At 44.9% G+C, this 19,019-nt stretch overlaps 1 protein-coding gene across 3 annotated transcripts in view; it reads right to left on the reverse strand.

Annotated features, from left to right (window-relative positions):
* LOC121543963 (anoctamin-4-like) overlaps positions 1–18,790 on the reverse strand; it is a 52,198-nt gene extending 33,408 nt beyond the window's left edge. Inside the window, exons 1-4 of one of the 3 annotated variants that reach the window (XM_045208860.1) lie at positions 18,316–18,790; positions 17,031–17,111; positions 9,003–9,260; positions 135–335 (exon numbers count right to left, since the gene is read on the reverse strand). In XM_045208860.1, the coding sequence (XP_045064795.1) occupies positions 135–335; positions 9,003–9,260; positions 17,031–17,111; positions 18,316–18,556 (781 nt within the window). In that variant the 5' untranslated portion in view covers positions 18,557–18,790. Of the gene's footprint in view, positions 1–134; positions 336–5,542; positions 5,964–9,002; positions 9,261–17,030; positions 17,112–18,315 lie in introns of those variants that run through there. The other 2 variants (XM_045208861.1, XM_045208862.1) reach the window with 2 other exon arrangements.
* Between the last annotated feature and the right edge of the window lie 229 nt (positions 18,791–19,019).

The following is a 19,019-nucleotide window of genomic DNA, read 5'->3' on the forward strand; positions in this document are numbered from 1 at the left end:
CACTCAGATTTGAACTTTAATAAAGTTTTTTTGTCTTATAAAAGTTGCTCTTTAAAAAGGTGCTGCACAACAGTTACATTATGGAAATGTTATTTGGTCGAGGTACCTCTTTAAGGAGGTGCCACATGGCTTACCGTGGGGTGGCGCATTGTCCTGTGTGCTGGGGGAATCCGGAGCCCCAGCCAAGGACTCCTCCATTCTGACTGGCGACCTGGTGGGGGGGAAGGAGAAGGCTGAGTCCGCCGCCTCGCACCCAGGGGTCGGGGGCCGCAGCACTCTGTGTCTGTGGGGGCTCTGCCACTGGAGCTCAGCCCCATGTAGAGAGAAACTCACACCTGGAGGAGAGAGACAGAGAGAGAGTGAGACAGGGAGAGAGAGAGACAGGGAGAGAGAGAAAGTGAGAGGAGAGAGAGGAGAGGGAGAGAGACAGGGAGAGAGAGTGTGAGAGGAGGGAGAGAGAGAGAGCGAGAGAGAGGGAGAGAGAGCGCGAAAGAGAGCGAGGAGAGAGAGAGAGAGAGAGAGAGAGAGAGAGAGAAAGAGGGAGAAAGAGGGAGCGAGACAGAGAAAGAGGGCTTTCCACATTTAGTGGAAAAAAGAGAGGATAGAAGAGAGGGAGAGTGGTATTATGATCAGAGATCAGTAAAGAACGTGTCAGCATGACGAGGTATATAACCTCAAATATAGAGAGATGTAACAGTAAGGGAGCAGTAACATTCACACTGTAACGTTTCTGAGACCTTATCAAACATTCAGGAGACATTCTCTGTTGGTTAGGTAATGGGAGATAGGTGAGTCCCTGGGAATTGCCAGGGACCTCATGTTACAATATTATTACCATACTTAGATGCCGATATGTTATGTATGACGATTCTCACGATTCTATATGTATTGTGATTCTATATGTATTGCGATTCTATATATGTATTGCGATTCTATATGTATTGCGATTCTATATGTATTGCGATTCAATACTGTGATTTGATTGCGATTCGATACTGTGATTTGATTGCGATTCGATACTGTGATTTTATTGCGATTCGATACTGTGATTTTATTGCGATTCGATACTGTGATTTTATTGAGATTCGATACTGTGATTTTATTGCGATTCGATGTTTCAAACATGTTGCTCACTATATGTCTGCTGCAGAGAGACAAGAGAGAGCATGAGAAACCTCGTTTTGATCAGACAGGGAAATAAAAGTGCTGAAACCATGTTGTCTTACTATTTAAAAAGAAGATGGAGGACAAGCTATAGGATGTAAATACCAGCGTTTTGGCGCAGGTAAGACCACAGCCGATAGCGCTACCTAATGCTACCTACAGTAGCAAAAAAAGTACTTTGTGTCAAATATGAATATAATATTGACCAACTGTATTGTAACTGTATCGATCCCCCCCGCATCACTATTATATAGACATGCAAATCATGAGTAAGCTTTACAGTGGCTCCAAAGGAGATGTAGAGATAGATATACAGCACCATTCAAATATTTGGACACACCTACTCATTCCAGGATTTTTCTTTATTTTATATTTGAGATTCTTCAAAGTAGCCACCCTTTGCCTTGATGACAGCTTTGCACACTCTTGGCATTCTCTCAACCAGCTTCATGAGATAGACACCTGGAACACATTTCAATTAACAGATCAATTTAACCTTGTTAAAAGTTAATTTGTGGAATGTCTTTCCTTCTTAATGCGTTTGAGCCAATCAATGTGTTGTGACAAGGTAGGGGTGGTATACAGAAAATAGCCCTATTTGGTAAAATACCAAGTCCATATTATGGCAAGAACAGCTCAAATAAGCAAAGAGAAACGACAGTCCATCATTACTTTAAGACATGAAGGTCAGTCAATACGGAACATTTCAAGAACTTTGAAAGTTTCTTCAACTGCAGTCGCCAAAACCCATCAAGCGCAATGATGAAACTAGCTCTCATGAGGACCGCCACAGGAAAGGAAGACCCAGAGTTACCTATGCTGCAGAGGATAAGTTCAAAAGAGACTGTGTGAATCACGCCATCATGGTCGAATTGTTGCAAAGAAACCACTACTAAAGGACACCAAAAAGAAGAAGAGACTTGCTTGGGCCAAGAAAGGTGGAAATCTGTCCTTTTGTCTGATGAGTCCAAATTTGAGATTTTGGGTTCCAACCGCCATGTCTTTGTGAGATGCAGAGTAGGTGAACGGATGATCTCTGCATGTGTGGTTCCCACTGTGAAGCATGGAGGAGGAGGTGTGATGGTGCTTTGCTGGTGACCCTGTCAGTGATTTATTTAGAATTCAAGGCACACTTAACCAGCATGGCTACCACAGCATTCTGCAGCGATATGCCATCCCATCTGGTTTGGGCTTAGTGGGACTATCATTTGTTTTTCAACAGGACAATGACCCAACACACCTCCAGGCTGTGTAAGGGCTATTTGACCACAGAGGAGAGTGATGGAGTGCTGCATCAGATGACCTGGCCTCCACAATCACCCGACCTCAACCCAATTGAGATGGTTTGGGATGAGTTGGACCGCAGAGTGAAGGAAAAGCAGCCAACAAGTGCTCAGCATATGTGGGAACTCCTTCAAGACTGTTGGAAAAGCATTCCAGGTTTCCAGAATGCCAAGAGTGTGCAAAGCTGTCATCAAGGCAAAGGGTGGCTATTTTGAAGAATCTCAAATATAAAATATATTTTGATTTGTTTAACACTTTTTTGGTTACTACATGATTCCATATGTATTATTCTACAATGTAGAAAATAGTAAAAATAAAGAAAAACCCTTGAATGAGTAGGTGTGTCCAAACTCTTGACTGGTACTGTATTTATCTCTATACAGTCGGGTCTGAAATTATTGACACCCTTAATAAAGATGAGCAAAAAAGACTGTATAAAATAAATACAAATACTGAGCTATATTGTTTGCCCAAATGTTTTTTATACTAATGCAATTGATCAGAGAAAGAAATGGTGTGCCCTGAAGTGATTCTGTGCGCCCGCTGAGAGGAGCCATTATCTAACATGGCCTAGTGAGGAGGCTAACAACAACCCCTCTGAAGAGGTCTGTGACCCACTCTTCATTCTGACGAGCCTTGTCTCTGGGGAAGGTCGTCGATGGCCTGAACGCTGAATTTCCCTTTGTGACAGCTCCGCAACTCAGCAGAATCTTTCTGCTGAGCCCCAGACATACAGAGAAGGAGAGGGAGGGAGAACGCTCAACGCTCGCGCCCTTCTGCAGTGGCTGAGGTATTGATATAGCAGCAGGTAATAAAACCACCATTAACTCTTTCCTCCTGAAATCGATGGTCGGCTTCACTCTGTGACTTGGGTTGTAATAAACGTTTCACTCAACCGTCAGCGGCTAGGAGGTATTTTATAGCGCGAGTAGAGGTTACAGCAGCCCCAAAGGAGATGTGAGTGATAAAAGCTAGGGCACTATAGAAATAGATTGATTCCTTCCATAATAACATTACATTTGAAAGAGTTGTCTAATGTAGCTCTGCCGGTGTGAATTTACATATCAAAGCATATCATTTGCACACTTTAAAATTCCATCTGTGCCCATCAAAATCCAATGACCTGCTAATTCCAAACGCAAGGTTTATTTCATGCTGTTTCTATGACTACCACAGTACCCTCTAAGTTCAAAATTAAGCACAAGTCACAACGTTGAGAAAACACTTTACATTTAAGATATACTTTATAAAAGGTTAAGTCTCTACATGCTTTATATTAACTAGTCAGTAGACTATACCCTGGAAAATTACAAATATTGAACATGACAAGATGATTGGCCTACTAATAGACCATTAGGTTGATCTATGACAGATGATAGAAGCCTATGTGTCCATAGAGAAACAGAAATTCATCAATAATTAACGACAGTGGTTTTGTTGCCTCTGAATGACCACTGGGCAGCAGCACACATACACTTTAGTCATTTCACACTCTTAGCCCGAGCAACTTACAGTAGTGAGTGCATACATTTTCGTACTTTTCCCGTACTGGTCCCACGTGGGAATCAAACCCACAACCCTGGTGTTGCAGCGATGAGACAAGATCGAAATTGGGGAGAAAAAGGGGGTAAAATATATGTAATAATAATAATAATAATCTGGAGCTGTTGAACAGGACAGACTACAGCCAATGTTGCATGATACCCAGTCAGACACTGATTAACCCAACAATCTAGGCTACATGAGAATATTTGAATCAGAAGTAAGGTTAGAATGGAATGTGGTCCTCTGTAGCTCAATTGGTAGAGCATGGCGCTTGTAACGCCAGGGTGGTGGGTTCGATCCCCGGGGACCACCCATACGTAAAAATGTATGTGCACATGACTGTAAGTCGCTTTGGATAAAAGCGTCTGCTAAATGGCATATTATATTATTATTATTATAATAAATAGTCAAAGTTAGAAGCCCTCTAGTTTCCTTTGGCTTTCAAATAGATAGTTAGCGGACTTCTCCATGCATCAGGAAGCAGGAAACAAGCCCAGGGCTTCCAGGCTCCCACTGATGCAACAATGGTGAGTTACATTGCATTACATTCTTGGGTACAATAAAACTTTTTTGAACCACCATATTAAGATGTTGTCTCCCATTTGCAAGTGTATGAACTGCTAGTTATGCTGCGACAATGACTTTTGAACTGAACAAAATATTTTACAGTATAACAGTATAGCTAGTTGATTTGTAACCCTGAATCATAAGCCACTGATGATTGTCAGTAGAGAAATCCTTCTTGCGAAAAAGTATTCCTTAATGAGATCACTAATACCTCCTCATTTCATATGGCATAACCTTGCCTTAGCATGACAGCTCACAGAAGGCTAGCTGGTTGGGTAACTGAGCGAAAAAAAAAGAAGAAAAAAAAAGGGGTGTGGGGGTGGGGGGTGGGGGGGTTGCCATGGGGACCAGGAATCAGGAAGACAGAGGATGGTTCTGGACCACTACATCAGCACAGTCAGGGGACAACAGACCTCCAGGCTCCGTCAGGCCCCAGGGCAACACAATGGCCGTTTCACGCCTGCCAGACGGGCAACGGAGCACGGACACACGGTGTCTCCACTGATCCCTGACCCACTTCTCCTTCCCTGAACCATGCATAATGGAGGAGTGCTACACTTAGGACACACAGCTCATTTACAACCCCCGTAGTGAAACCGTGTGGGAGGGCGATACGGGGAGAGAGAGAGAGAAGGGGGGAACGGGAGCTAAGGAGAGATGGGAGAAAGAGGGAGAGAGAGTGTGTGTATGTGTGTGAAGGTCAAATGCCTGTATGGTTCAGGAACACAACAGTGTGAAAAGAGAACAGAGATAATAGACAGTAAAAGGAGAAGAGTACATGTGGGTCATAGAGAGAGAGAGGAGAGAGAGAGAGAGAGAGAGAGAGAGAGAGAGAGAGAGAGAGAGAGAGAGAGAGAGAGAGAGAGAGAGAGAGAGAGAGGGGGAGAGAGAACGACAGAGAGAGAGAGAATCACTGCAGCAAAACCACTATAGAGAAAAAAACACTGCTGTGGGTCTAAAACAAGTTGCCTGCAGCACTCACCATGCGAGGTGGAGCGGGGGAGAGCTTCAACCCCTCAGAGGGCAACAGGAGGAGAGGACAACACAGCCCCGGGGCCGCCCCAGTGGAGGCTCCACAAGCACTACAGTAGCTACAACTAGCAAAACTTGGCTCCGGTACTAAAGACCCCGCAGCGGGAAAAGGAAAACGACCTTCTGCAGAGGCGATCAGCTGCATTCACAATATTTACCTCCACTCCCGAGCACCGCAGCACTCTGCTCTAGCTCCTGAGCTCCCGCACGCTCACACACACACACACACTCACAGTGAAACACACACTCCGCTCATCCTCAAAACATCCCTCAGATTATATAAACCTCTGTCCAGTCGGCACGAGGCAAAGCTCAGGAAGAAACAGATGGAGACCAGCTTAGATCCTCTCTCAGGGAAAAATACAAGCAGAATGTTTATGCAGAGAGAGGGAGAGAGCGAGGGGGGAGAGCTAGAGAGCTGCAAGACAATCAGTATTCTTTATCAGTCAACCCGTCAGCCAATCCGTGGGAGAGGAGCTTTGAGGGTAGCCAATCGGAGCAGGGCTGGCTGTATCAGTGTCGTTGTTGACCAAAGGAATGACAGTTGTTGCTGCTCTGGGTGTCAATGTGTTCTTTAAAAGCCAGCACCTCACACAAATGCACATTCACAAATACAGTGTGTATCTTTTAAAGGAGGAATCCCTTAGAGAATTCTACCATTAGTCACTCTACTTGCATGCAATACTCAGAGTGAGTGTCACGCTACTGCAAATTAAACAAACCCTACATATATAATAGCTGGCTGCTTTCCAAAAGTGTGTTTTCAAAAGTCTGCTGTACGCTTTACCATGTTAGTAACACTATTTTAACAATTTGTTAGTTTTCATGCAGGATCCAACTGGAACACAGTGTGCTAACCAGAAATGCACTGTGTGTGTGTGTGTGTGTGTGTGTGTAACAATCATATTTGTTTCAGCACTGAATTATTTCCAGCATTGTTAGATTTTGTGACGTACAGTATGGTGTTTCAAATATTCCATTCTAATATTGACACATATTTAGATCCACAGTCAACCAATAAAGTGGAAAGCCTCCACATATTATTTCAAAAGGTCAGAGGTGGGTCGTTCCACCTCAAAAAGTTCTGAAATTGTTTTGGTTGTTAGAAACAGATAAGATTAGCATTCCTGCAACATTCTTTTGTTGAAATATAATTTGATCTGAAAAATTAAGCTAATTGATTGCACCCAAATTGGCCATTTTCAATGTATAGGATTCATATAATATTCAATAAATATAGTACCTAATAAACTTTTTTACTAACAATGAGTTGTCCAAAGAAATGTTCAAAAGCCACTCACGGATCACCCACACCCATGCCAATCCCACCCCATCAACTAGTATATAGAGGTGGCAGGTAGCCTAGCAGCAGGTAGCGTTAGGCCAGTAACTGAAAGGTCGCTGGTTCAAATCCCAGAGTCAACTAGGTAAAAAATCTGTCGATGTGCCCTTGAGCAAGGCACTTAACCCTAATGCTCCTGTAAGTCGCTCTGGATAAGAGCGTCTGCTAAATAACTCAAATGTAAAATGTACGAAAATGTATATAGTATCAGTTCTCTATGTCTGACAAGTAGTATGGAGCTGCGGCTCTGAGTATTGTTTCTTCATCCTATGTAATGTATTCCCAGAGAATTTGTTGATGTTTTTTTTCCCCTGTTCAGAGAAATTAGTCATTGAAGTTGTTAGGTTTATGTCCCATCCTACATCCGGATATTACCAGGTTCTGACCACTAGATGGTGCTGTTCCTGCTATTAGGTGAGAAAATATTGAAGAATCCCCCCCATAAATGTTAAAGGGATAGTTCACCCAAATTACAAAATTACATATTGGTTTCCTTACCCTGTAAGCAGTCTATGGACAAGGTATGTCAGCAACCCATGCTTTGATTTGTTGGCCACTGTTTCAATGCTAACTTTTTAGCATTTGTGTCAGAAATCCAATGCAAGTCAATAGTACCTATATTAGCATTTTCACACTTCATATCCAAATGATCCTAAAGTAACACAAAATGGATTGTGTAACTCAATGATGTTACTTATAGATGATTTGGACATGAAGCGCGAAAATGCTAATATAGGTACCATTGACTTGCATTGGATTTGTGCCACAAATGCTAAAAAGTTAGCATTTGAAATAGTGGCCAGGTTTGTTTGTTTATTATAATCCCCATTAGCTTTTGCAGAAGTCACAGCTACTCTTCCTGGGGTCCACAAAAAATACAAAACATGACAAGTAACAAAACACTGATACACTGATAGATAAGGACAGTCACACAAGGTAAATAAAACCAAAGCATGGATTGCTGTCATACCTTGTCCATAGACTGCTTACAGGGTAAGGATATATATATATTTTTTTGTAATTTGGGTGAAATATCCCTTTAACATTGAGGGGGAGGGGGATTCTTAAAAAAAAAGTCAATTCATAGCATTAACAATCTAGTGGTAAGAACCTGGTAATAAAATGATGTAGGATGGGACATATACCTATCAAACTTCAATGACACATTTCTCTGAACAGGGGAAAAAAAACATCACCAAATTTACTGAGAATACATTACATAGGATGAAGAAACAATACTCAGAGCCGCAGCTCCATACTACTTGTCAGTCAGAGAACTGATACTTTATACTCATTATTGGGGTGGGATTGGCGTGGGGACCCCGTTGGTGGCTTATGACTATTTCTTTGGATTCCTCATGTCTTACTCATTGTTAGAAAAAAGTTGGGTCCAAATCAGATGTTAGGTACTATATGAATCCAATAAATAAAAAATGGCCAATTTGGGTGCAATCCATTAGCTTAATGTCTCAGATATCAAATGATTTTCAAAAAATTATATTTCAAAAAATAATGTTGCAGGACATCTTATCTGTTTCTAACTAAAGAAACAATTTCAGAACAATCTGAGGTAGTGGGTGTCATGGCTTGCTGAAATGACATGGAACGACCCAGGTGTGTTCATCCTATAATGTGATTCCAGGATACTCTCTTATGTGTAACTCAGAACCAACAGACTGACTCGATATGACTCATCACCATTGGCACTGATAAACACTGTACTGGCCTAACTCACAAAAGCACAGACACTACTGTCATTATCACATCTATACTGAACACAAATATAAACTCTGTAAACACAAATATAAACACAAATATATGACTCTATTCCTTATATGAACTGTAACTCAGTAAAATCAATGAAATTGTTGCATGTTGCATTTATATTTTCGTTCAGTATACATCTCCTGATGGCTCTCACTACTGCCATCTACACCGATTACTGTCAACGGCAAAGGTTCTGAGCTTTGGCAGGATAAGCCGTTTCTAGACTGGCTTCTTAGGGACCAAACCACATGGCTGAAATTAGAATGAAGTCAGGGTTCAAAGTTGAAAGGTGAAACCTTACTTGTGCTGCTGTCGCTGATGGTCTCCTGGCTGTCGCTGATGGTCTCCTGGCTGGCGCTGCAGTGGGATGATACAGGGTTGATTGACAGGGAGGCAGGACAGGACACTGGCTCTGGGTACTCAGGGAGTTGCGGAGCCGCGGCGGCGGAGGCCTCGGAGCGAACCCCATCAGGACTGTCACACAGGGGGTGACCTCTGGGAGGGAATGGACTCTTCCAATGGGAGATACCAATGGCCACTTGGCCCCCGAGATCAAACCCTGTAGGGAATATTAATATCTCAGACTGAAAGAGTTTCTCAAGACTCCCCTCCTATAGCACATAACCATGGAAAGCATGCGAATGTGATTGTTTTTGTAATGTGATTGTAATTGTCCTTGCAACTTGCATACTTAGTCAATTTCTCTTATAGCAATGTCAGGGTTCTTTGAAAATCCTTGATATTGAATAGTTCCCAGAAAGTCAGACATTGCAGAAAAATCCTATTCCTTGAAAAGGGAAATTAGTGATATTAATAAAATAATTTCCTGTTTCATAATGAAACTAAGGTTGTTGCTCTCTGGAGGAGTGAGTTTCCACTAACAATTACATTTCCCATATCTCAGAAATGCAGGGTTCTGCTTCCCTAGTTTAACCAATTTAGCAAAATGCTGACATATTTCGCTCTCCCAGTTCAAAAGGAAAAATGGGGTGACTATGTCCATAACAATGCTGCTCTCTAGTGGTTGATTTTGCCAACTCCATGACTGTCCTTTCCCTTGTCTGATGAGTCCATCTCCGTTCCTTGTTTGTGAGTGGTCTACTTCCACATACATCTTGGGAAGTATCATAACTAAGTATGAGGAAGCTACTTATGACAAAAACTATGTTTTGACGGTTGACAACTAAATCTATATTAAAAGGTGTGTTGTGCAACATTTCCACCTGCAAGCACCTTTGTGGAAGTCCGTAAATTCTGTAAAAGCTGTAGAATTAAATAAATAAAATTCCTTCAAAGAAAAATATAGTAACATTGATAGCGTGCTGCATAGTGTACATTTAACTTGAATTGATTTAACTGAGTTTACTTTATGAAATTGACTTTGCTTTTGAAGCATACCACAGGAAGGTTGCCAACAAACCCAACAATCCTAAAGACATTGTATGAACACAAATGTCTCTCTCCCTCTGTCCACGCTCAACGGGCAGCACACCACAGAGAGGAGGAAAGATGTCTCTCTCCCTCTGTCCACGCTCAACAGGCAGCACACCACAGGGAGGAGGGAAGATGTCTCTCTCTCCCTCTGTCCAGGCTCAACGGGCAGCACACCACAGAGAGGAGGGAAGATGTCTCTCTCTCCCTCTGTCCAGGCTCAACAGGCAGCACACCAAAGAACAAAGAGAGGAGGGAAGCCTTCTTTAGCTTTTCTGGAGACACTACCCCAGCACATTTATAAGATACACTACTTCAAATTAGTGGATCCGGCTATTTCAGCCACACCCGTTGCTGACAGGTGTATAAAATCGAGCACACGTCCATGCAATCTCCACAGACAAACATTGGCAGTAGAATGGCCCATACTGAAGAGCTCAGTGACTTTCAAAGTGGCGCTGTCATAGGATGCCACCTTTCCAACAAGTCAGCTGGTCAAATTTCTGCCCTGCTAGAGTTTCCCAGGTCAACTGTAAGTGCTGTTATTGTGAAGTGGAAACGTCTAGGAGCAACAACGGCTCAGCCGTGAAGTGGTAGGGCACACAAGCTCACAGAACGGGACCACAGAGTGCTGAAGCACGTAGCGTGTATAAATTGTCTGACATTGGTTGCAACACTCATTACCGAGTTCCAAACTGCCTCTAGAAGCAACGTCAGCACAATAACTGTTTGTTGGGAGCTTCATGAAATGGGTTTCCATGGCCGAGCAGCCCCACACAATCCTAAAATCACCATGCGCAATGCCAAGTGTGGGCTGGAGTGGTGTAAAGCTCGCAGCCATTGGATTCTGGAGCAGTGGAAACGCGTTCTCTGGAGTGATGAATCAAGCTTCACTGTCTGGCAGTCCGACGGATGAATCTGGGTTTGGCGGATGCCAGGAGAACGCTACCTGCCTGGGTGCATAGTGCCAACTGTAAAGTTTGGTGAAGCAGGAATAATGGTCTAAGGCTGTTTTTCATGGTTCGGGCTAGGCCCTTCGTTCCAGTGAAGGGACATCTTAACGCTACAGCATACAATGACATTCTAGACGATTCTGTGCTTCCAACTTTGTGGCAACAGTTTGGAGAAGGCCCTTTCATGTTTCAGCATGACAATGCTCCCGTGCACAAAGTGAGGTCCATACAGAAATGTTTGGTCGAGATCGGTGTGGAAGAACTTGACTGGCTTGCAGAGCCCTGACCTCAACCCCCATCGAACACCTTCAGGATTAATTGGAACGCCGACTGCGAGCCGGCCTAATTGCCCAACATCATTGCCCGACCTCACTAATGCTGGTGACTAGATGGAAGGAAGTCCCCACAGCAATGTTCCAAAATCTAGTGGAAAGCCTTCCCAGAAGAATGGAGGCTATTATAGCAGCAAAGAGGGGACCGACTCCATATTAATGTCCATGATTTTGGAATGAATGTTCGACGAGCAGGTATCCACATACTTTTAGTACACATCAGCAGCAAATCTTTAACTGAGAAAGAAGCACAGTTCGCTCAATAAGACAGAGCATGAATCTGGCAGCTGGACGCATTTCTGCTTGGTCTACACAGGACATCTCAAAACATACATTTGGAGACCAGGAACCAGGGGCACTTTGTATTTGGTGTTGCTAGCAGCCTTCGTATTAATGCTGTGTAAAGCATCAGTAGACAATAATACATTATTCATTGCATTTTTATAGAAGGGTATATATTACACTGAAGCAAGTGCTAAAATGTAATTAATGTAGGAAAAAAGTTTAGCTTCTTCGGGTGGCAACTTTATTACTACTATTTATTCATTAACATAAATCTTTATTCTTATCATTGCAAACGTAGTGGGTCCCTGGGAAATCTCAATCTCCATTGCCATTGCAACTGTATACCACTTGAAATGCTATAGCATACAAGGTAATCCACACCACCTGCGTGTGCTTCAGGGTGTCCTCTAAAACCATCCATGCAACGAGCCGTTTGAATGATACAGTGTGTTCTAAGCAACATCTCTGTCGCAGTCATCACAAAAAAATGCCCTGCCTAGCTCTCTGAGGAACGTGAGGCCCAGATCCCCACCGCCAGCACTTCCTGCCTCTTAGAGGGACCAAGGTACACTACAATGCAGGTGCCTAGAATTGGGCTAGATTTGTATTATTTGGTATTTACTAAGGATCCCCATTATGCAGCAGCTACTCTTTCTGGGGTCCAGCAACATTAAATCAAATCAAATTGTATTGGTCACATACACATATTGTAGTGAAATGCTTGTGTTCCTAGCTCCAACAGTGCAGTAGTATCTAACAATTCACAACAATACACAAATATAAAATATATATATATATATATATATATATATATAATGTTGCATTAAGGCAACATATTACATGAAATTACATTTCCTAACACTTTTCACAACACATTAAGTGTGTTCCCTCAGGCCACTACTCGACTACCACACAGTGTCTTCAGAAAGTATTCAGACCCCTTGACCTATTCCACATTTTGTTACGTTACAGCCTTATTCTAAAAGTGATTAAATTGTTTTTTCCCCCTCACCAATCTACACACAATACCCCATAATGACAAAGCAAAAACAGGCTGTTATACATTTTGCTAATTTATAAAAAAAAAAAATGGAAATATCACATTTACATAAGTATTCAGACCCTTCACTCAGTACTTTGTTGAAGCACCTTTGGCAGCGATTACAGCATCAAGTCTTCTTGGGTATGATGCTACAAGCTTGGCACACCAGTATTTGGGGAGTTTCTCCCATTCTTCTCTGCAGATCCTCTCAAGCTCTGTCAGGTTGGATGGGGAGCGTCGCTGCACAGCTATTTTCAGGTCTCTCCAGAGATGTTCGATGGGGTTCATATCCGGGCTCTGGCTGTGCCACTCAAGGATATTCAGAGACTTGTCCCAAAGCCACTCCTGCATTGTCTTGGCTGTGTGCTTAGGGTCGTTGTCCTGTTAGAAGGTGAACCTTCACCCCAGTCTGAGGTCCTGAGTGCTCTGGAGCAGGTTTTCATCAAGGATCTCTCTGTACTTTGCTCCGTTCATCTTTCCCTCGATCCTGACTAGTCTCCCAGTCCCTGCCGCTGAAAAACATCCCCACAGCATGATGCTGCCACCACCATGCTTCACCCTAGGGATGGTGCCAGGTTTCCTCCAGACGTGACGCTTGGCATTCAGGCCAAAGAGTTCAATCTTGGTATCATCACACCAGATAATCTTGTTTCTCATGGTCTGAGAGTCCTTTAGGTGCCTTTTGGCAAACTCCAAGCAGGCTGTTATGTGCCTTTTACTGAGGAGTGGCTTCCGTCTGGCCACTCTACCATAAAGGCCTGATTGGTAGAGTGCTGCAGAGATGGTTGTCCTTCTGGAAGGTTCTCCCATCTCCACAGAGGAACTCTGAAGCTCTGTCAGAGTGACCATCGGGTTCTTGGTCACCTCCCGGACGAAGGCCCTTCTCCCCCGATTGCTAAGTTTGGCCGGGTGGCCAGCTCTAGGAAGTGTCTTGGTGGTTCCAAACTTCTTCCGTTTAAGAATGATGGAGGCCACTGTGTTCTTGGGGACCTTCAATGCTACAGAAATGTGTTGGTACCCTTCCCCAGATCTGTGCCTCGACACAATCCTGTCTCTGAGCTCTACGGACAACTCCTTCGACCTCATAGCCCATGCTGAAAGTCTGTTGTCAATTTGTTTACAGTAAAATAGAAGTGTATCTGGATTCATCATGGGCTGTGATCAGCTGGCCTGGTCAATAAGTGAAGTCAAACAATGGTGAGTGCAGCAGTCAGTATGTTTGACCAGGCTAATATTCTGCATCAATAAATCAATTCAATAAATTTGATTAGATGTAGATCATCACTTTAGAACACCATTTGCTTGTAATCCAGGAATTGTCCATGGTTATAATACGCTTATTCATTTCCAATATTCAACAGCACTTACTACAGTAAAGACTAGAACAAACCGTTAGGGTTGAATTAGGGGAGACTGATCTTCCATTAGTGCTTTAGGGGACCCATACTAATGCTGATTACCCTATTCTGGCCAAACAATGGGGAAAGCTTTTAAATCACGCTCGTCCAGGCGGTATATTGACTCCTCTGAAGGTAGCTTTTTGAGGAAGGCTATTGATTTGTCTCAAGGTAAAGCATGTGGGCTACATTTAGAATGATCAATCTGTGAACGACTTGTGCTTGGTCAAAAACTCATCCATGCAGCCATTAACATTAGCTTTTTATCTAGGCTACTCTATATCAATTTCATTGTCAAGAACTCCACATACAGCACCTGAGGAATTGTTCATGTGCAGGTATAAAAGATGCATGATATTGGCTCTTGTGTACTTCTACCTGATAAAGGATAGACTTATTTTTGGTTGATTTCTTGGCTTGGTCACCGTTTTCACACAGGGTCTATTTTCCACACATTTCTGAAAGTTTCAGCGTGACTTTTTCCCACCAAACCAAATATAGCTGTCACACCCTGGCTCTGGGGACTCTATATGTTGAGCCAGGGTGTGTAAGTTCTATGTGTTTTTGTTCTATGGTGTATTCTATGGGTGCTATTTCTATGTTGGCCAGAGTGGCTCCCAATCAGAGGCAACGAGTGTCAGCTGTTGCTGGTTGTCTCTGATTGGGAGCCATATTTCAACTGTCTGTTTTCCCTTTGTGTTTGTGGGATCTTGTTCCGTTTTGGTTTGTTGCCGTGTCGGTTGTGTTATACCGAGGACGTCACGTTTTCGTTTTGTTGTTTTGTTCGTGCATTCATTAAATAAATAATATGTTTGCAACTAACGCTGCGCATTGGTCTACTCCATATAACGATCGTGACAGAAGATCCCACCAACACTGGACCAAGCAGCGTGTCCAGGAGCAGGCAGCCTGGACGTGGGAGCAGATCTTGGACGGGCAGGGGTCCTGGACCTGGGAGGAAATCCAGGCCGGGATGGATCGCCGGCCATGGAAGGAGACGGTAGAGGTGCGACGGAGAGAGGAGCAACGGCGTAATCAGTGTCGTCGTCGGACGGACGAGAGGCAACCCCAAAAAAAATTTAGGGGGGGGCACAGGGCATGGACGACGGGGCTGACGGAGGCAGACAAGGGGCGAATTCAGAAGGCCACCAGGTTACGGGAGCCATTGGTGAGAGGAGGGAAGGAAGATGTAGAGGCGCGGCGAGAGGTACTGAGGTGTATTGCCAGTCCGGTCCGGCCCGTTCCTGATTCCCGTTTAAGGCCAGTGGTGTGTGTTCCCAGTACGGTCTGGCCTGTTCCTGCCCCTGGCACCAAGTGTACGGTGCGCGTCGCCAGCCCGGCCCGGCCTGTTCCTGCTCCTCGCACCAAGTGTACGGTGCGCGTTGCCAGCCCGGCCCGGCCTGTTCCTGCCACTCGCACCAAGCCTACGGTGCGCGTCGCCAGCCCGGCCCGGCCTGTTCCTGCCACTCGCACCAAGCCTACGGTGCGCGTCGCCGGCCCGGCCCGGCCTGTTCCTGCCACTCGCACCAAGCCTACGGTGCGCGTCGCCGGCCCGGCCCGGCCTGTTCCTGCCACTCGCACCAAGCCTACGGTGTGCGTCGCCGGCCCGGCCCGGCCTGTTCCTGCCACTCGCACCAAGCCTACGGTGCGCGTCGCCGGCCCGGCCCGGCCTGTTCCTGCCACTCGCACCAAGCCTACGGTGCGCGTCGCCGGCCCGGCCCGGCCTGTTCCTGCTACTCGCACCAAGCCAGGGGTGCAAGACGTCAGCCTGGTAAGGCCCGTTCCTGCTCCACGCACCAAGCCAGGGGTGCGCATCGTCAGCCCGGTCCGGCCCGTTGCTGCTCCACGCACCAAGCCAGGGGTGCGAGTCGTCAGCCCGGTAAGGCCCGTTCCGGCTCCACGCACCAAGCCAGGGGTGCGCATCGTCAGCCCGGTCCGGCCCGTTGCTGCTCCACGCACCAAGCCAGGGGTGCGAGTCGTCAGCCCGGTAAGGCCCGTTCCAGCTCCACGCACCAAGCCAGGGGTGCGCATTGTCAGCCCGGTCCGGCCCGTTGCTGCTCCACGCACCAAGCCAGGGGTGCGCATCGTCAGCCCGGTCCGGCCTGTAGCTGCTCCACGCACCAAGCCAGGGGTGCGCATCGTCAGCCCGGTCCGGCCCGTTCCTGCTCCACGCACCAAGCCAGGGGTGTGCGTCGTCAGTCCGGCACAACCCGTGCCTGGGTCACCGGTGCCTGGTCAGGTACCGGTCAGCTGCTCCACACCGGAGCTGAAGCTATCCGCTCCTACGATGTCCAGTTCAGCTCCAGCCAGCGGGGCCAGACCGGACCAGGGGCGCTACGGGGGGATTATTAGAGGGTGGTGGTCTAGCCCGGAGCCGGAACCGCCTCCGAGGAGGAATGCCCACCCAGCCCTCCCCTGGTTTGTTGATGTTCAGGCGCGGTCGCAGTCCGCGCCTTTGGGGGGGTGGTACTGTCACACCCTGGCTCTGGGGACTCTATATGTTGAGCCAGGGTGTGTAAGTTCTATGTGTTTTTGTTCTATGGTGTATTCTATGGGTGCTATTTCTATGTTGGCCAGAGTGGCTCCCAATCAGAGGCAACGAGTGTCAGCTGTTGCTGGTTGTCTCTGATTGGGAGCCATATTTCAACTGTCGGTTTTCCCTTTGTGTTTGTGGGATCTTGTTCCGTTTTGGTTTGTTGCCGTGTCGGTTGTGTTATACCGAGGACGTCACGTTTTCGTTTTGTTGTTTTGTTCGTGCATTCATTAAATAAATAATATGTTTGCAACTAACGCTGCGCATTGGTCTACTCCATATAACGATCGTGACAATAGCCTCCCCTTGCGGTCTCTTTTGGATATAGGGTAAGACATTCTGTAAAGTGCAATTACCGATGGTGATCTGACTGACGCAGCTGTAAAAGGTTCCAGTTCCAGTGGAGACGTTGTAACTGCCACTGCTTGGTTCACGGTCTGGAAAGACAACATCATCATTGGTTCCCCTTGAACAGAGCTACTCTCACATCACACTCAACCTTCAAGGACATTTTCATTCACCCCAGATAACCTGGATTTATCGCAGAAAAAATCATGCAAGGTCACACACAGTAGTCAATTTACAGCTTCAGCGTTTCTTGGAGGACATTTTTGTGTTTTAGAGCAGAAGACAAAAACACCCCCATTGGTTCGATTCGCTTTTATGGAGGAGCTAAATCTTGCCAGAGGCTGCTGAAGCTTATTAAATAAATAACGTCTATTTTTTGGACAGACTTTTGTGTCTGGGATGGGGAAAGTGCTGCAATATAATCTATACTGTACTCAGAGATACATTTATTTCATTCAGGGGGATGTTTGTTGTCGCCACTCTGAAAACATTTTGCCTAACTATCCAACATGTGTCTAAAGTAAAGGCACACTCAATTGGTCCTAAAATGCAATACTGTCTCCACGTCCACTACAAGACCTATGTTGAGTCAGACTGCTCAAAAGATGCAATAGTCATTTATTAGCAAAAATGCATTCACATTTTGGAAACTTCGCTAATTATATTGAGGGGAAAGGGTGCCAACATTTACAAACAATTACTTAGGCCTACTTCAGATAACATGATGCAAAAGGTTTAAAAGACTCACATCTTGTATTTCCACACTTGGTGTCATATTGGAATACTGGTGTGCATGCATGTCAATGACTCTCCATAATGGATGAATGTGAATAGGGAGCAGCTTTGCTGGCTAAGATTATGAGGGTCACCCAGTCAAATGAAAAATCAACCCTGAAACCTATGGCTGATGAGCTGAGAAATAACCAATTAAATCTGGGTCATCAAGGGAAATAAAAAATGTCATGTTTAATAACTCTCAGAGTGGGGCCTATAGAAAAACAATCACATGTAGGCTACATCAGGACTATACATGATTTATATTAAGCATCTATGTGCTTTCTTATGGCTGCTCTTAAATTGTTAATTTAAAGTTAATGTGGGATGTTAGTGTAAATTGTATGCGCACTGTAAACTTAGCTACATTGTATCACCACACATGCACCAACACTTCAGAATCAGATATAAGCGCTCCTGTGTGAAGGGGATACATTATTCGTTTGTCTTCATTCATCTCTTGTAGCCTACTTTGAAAACCTTATAGAATAAATATACAATGCTTTCTTTGGACTTTACCTGCTGTGGAACAGGAGGATAGCCGCGTGTCTGTCGCTAGTGCTGGGCTTCCAGGACACACCCGTCCCGTTTCATCCTGAGATTGCAGACAAACAATATTTTCGTTGACGTCTCCAGTTTTACATCCCCGTTGCTGCTCGGTCCCTCCGCTGCACATCCCTGGTTGAATCCTCATACCCTTGTTGAGCTGACGAACCAACCGAACATCAGTCCCAGAACAGTCATGATCCACGAGCATCATCACCAGCAAGTTCAATTCAAAGCCTGGGATATGTTAGCCAGCCTACATGTCTCGAGCACAGGTGTAGCTAATATTTTAATGACTATAAATAAATACAGAACCTAGCCTAAAACTACTCAGGAGGTATAACGGTTTCTTATAGATAATTTAGCTTGCCATTCTGGTATCGTCCACCCTGACTTCGTCCTTCCAGAAAGATTGGAGAATAAGGTCGATGGATTTAGAAGCGGCGAAGGGTTTGGGACAGGCGTGGTTTTCATGGACGTCGTCCAGGTGGCATCCTGCCACACTTTCCTGACTGTTCATAGGCTACAGATCAATAGATGGATGTGTTCTTACAAAATACGTATCTTTATGAGTTAACCATGAGTTTAGCATATTACTGTAGCCTAAGCCCGTTAAATATATTTTAACCTTAGAGGCATTTTCTGATTAAGCTCACAACCTTTTATTGAAAAGTAGC

This window comes from Coregonus clupeaformis, chromosome 28, assembly GCF_020615455.1.
Source record: "Coregonus clupeaformis isolate EN_2021a chromosome 28, ASM2061545v1, whole genome shotgun sequence".
NCBI classification, from domain to species: Eukaryota; Metazoa; Chordata; class Actinopteri; order Salmoniformes; family Salmonidae; genus Coregonus; species Coregonus clupeaformis.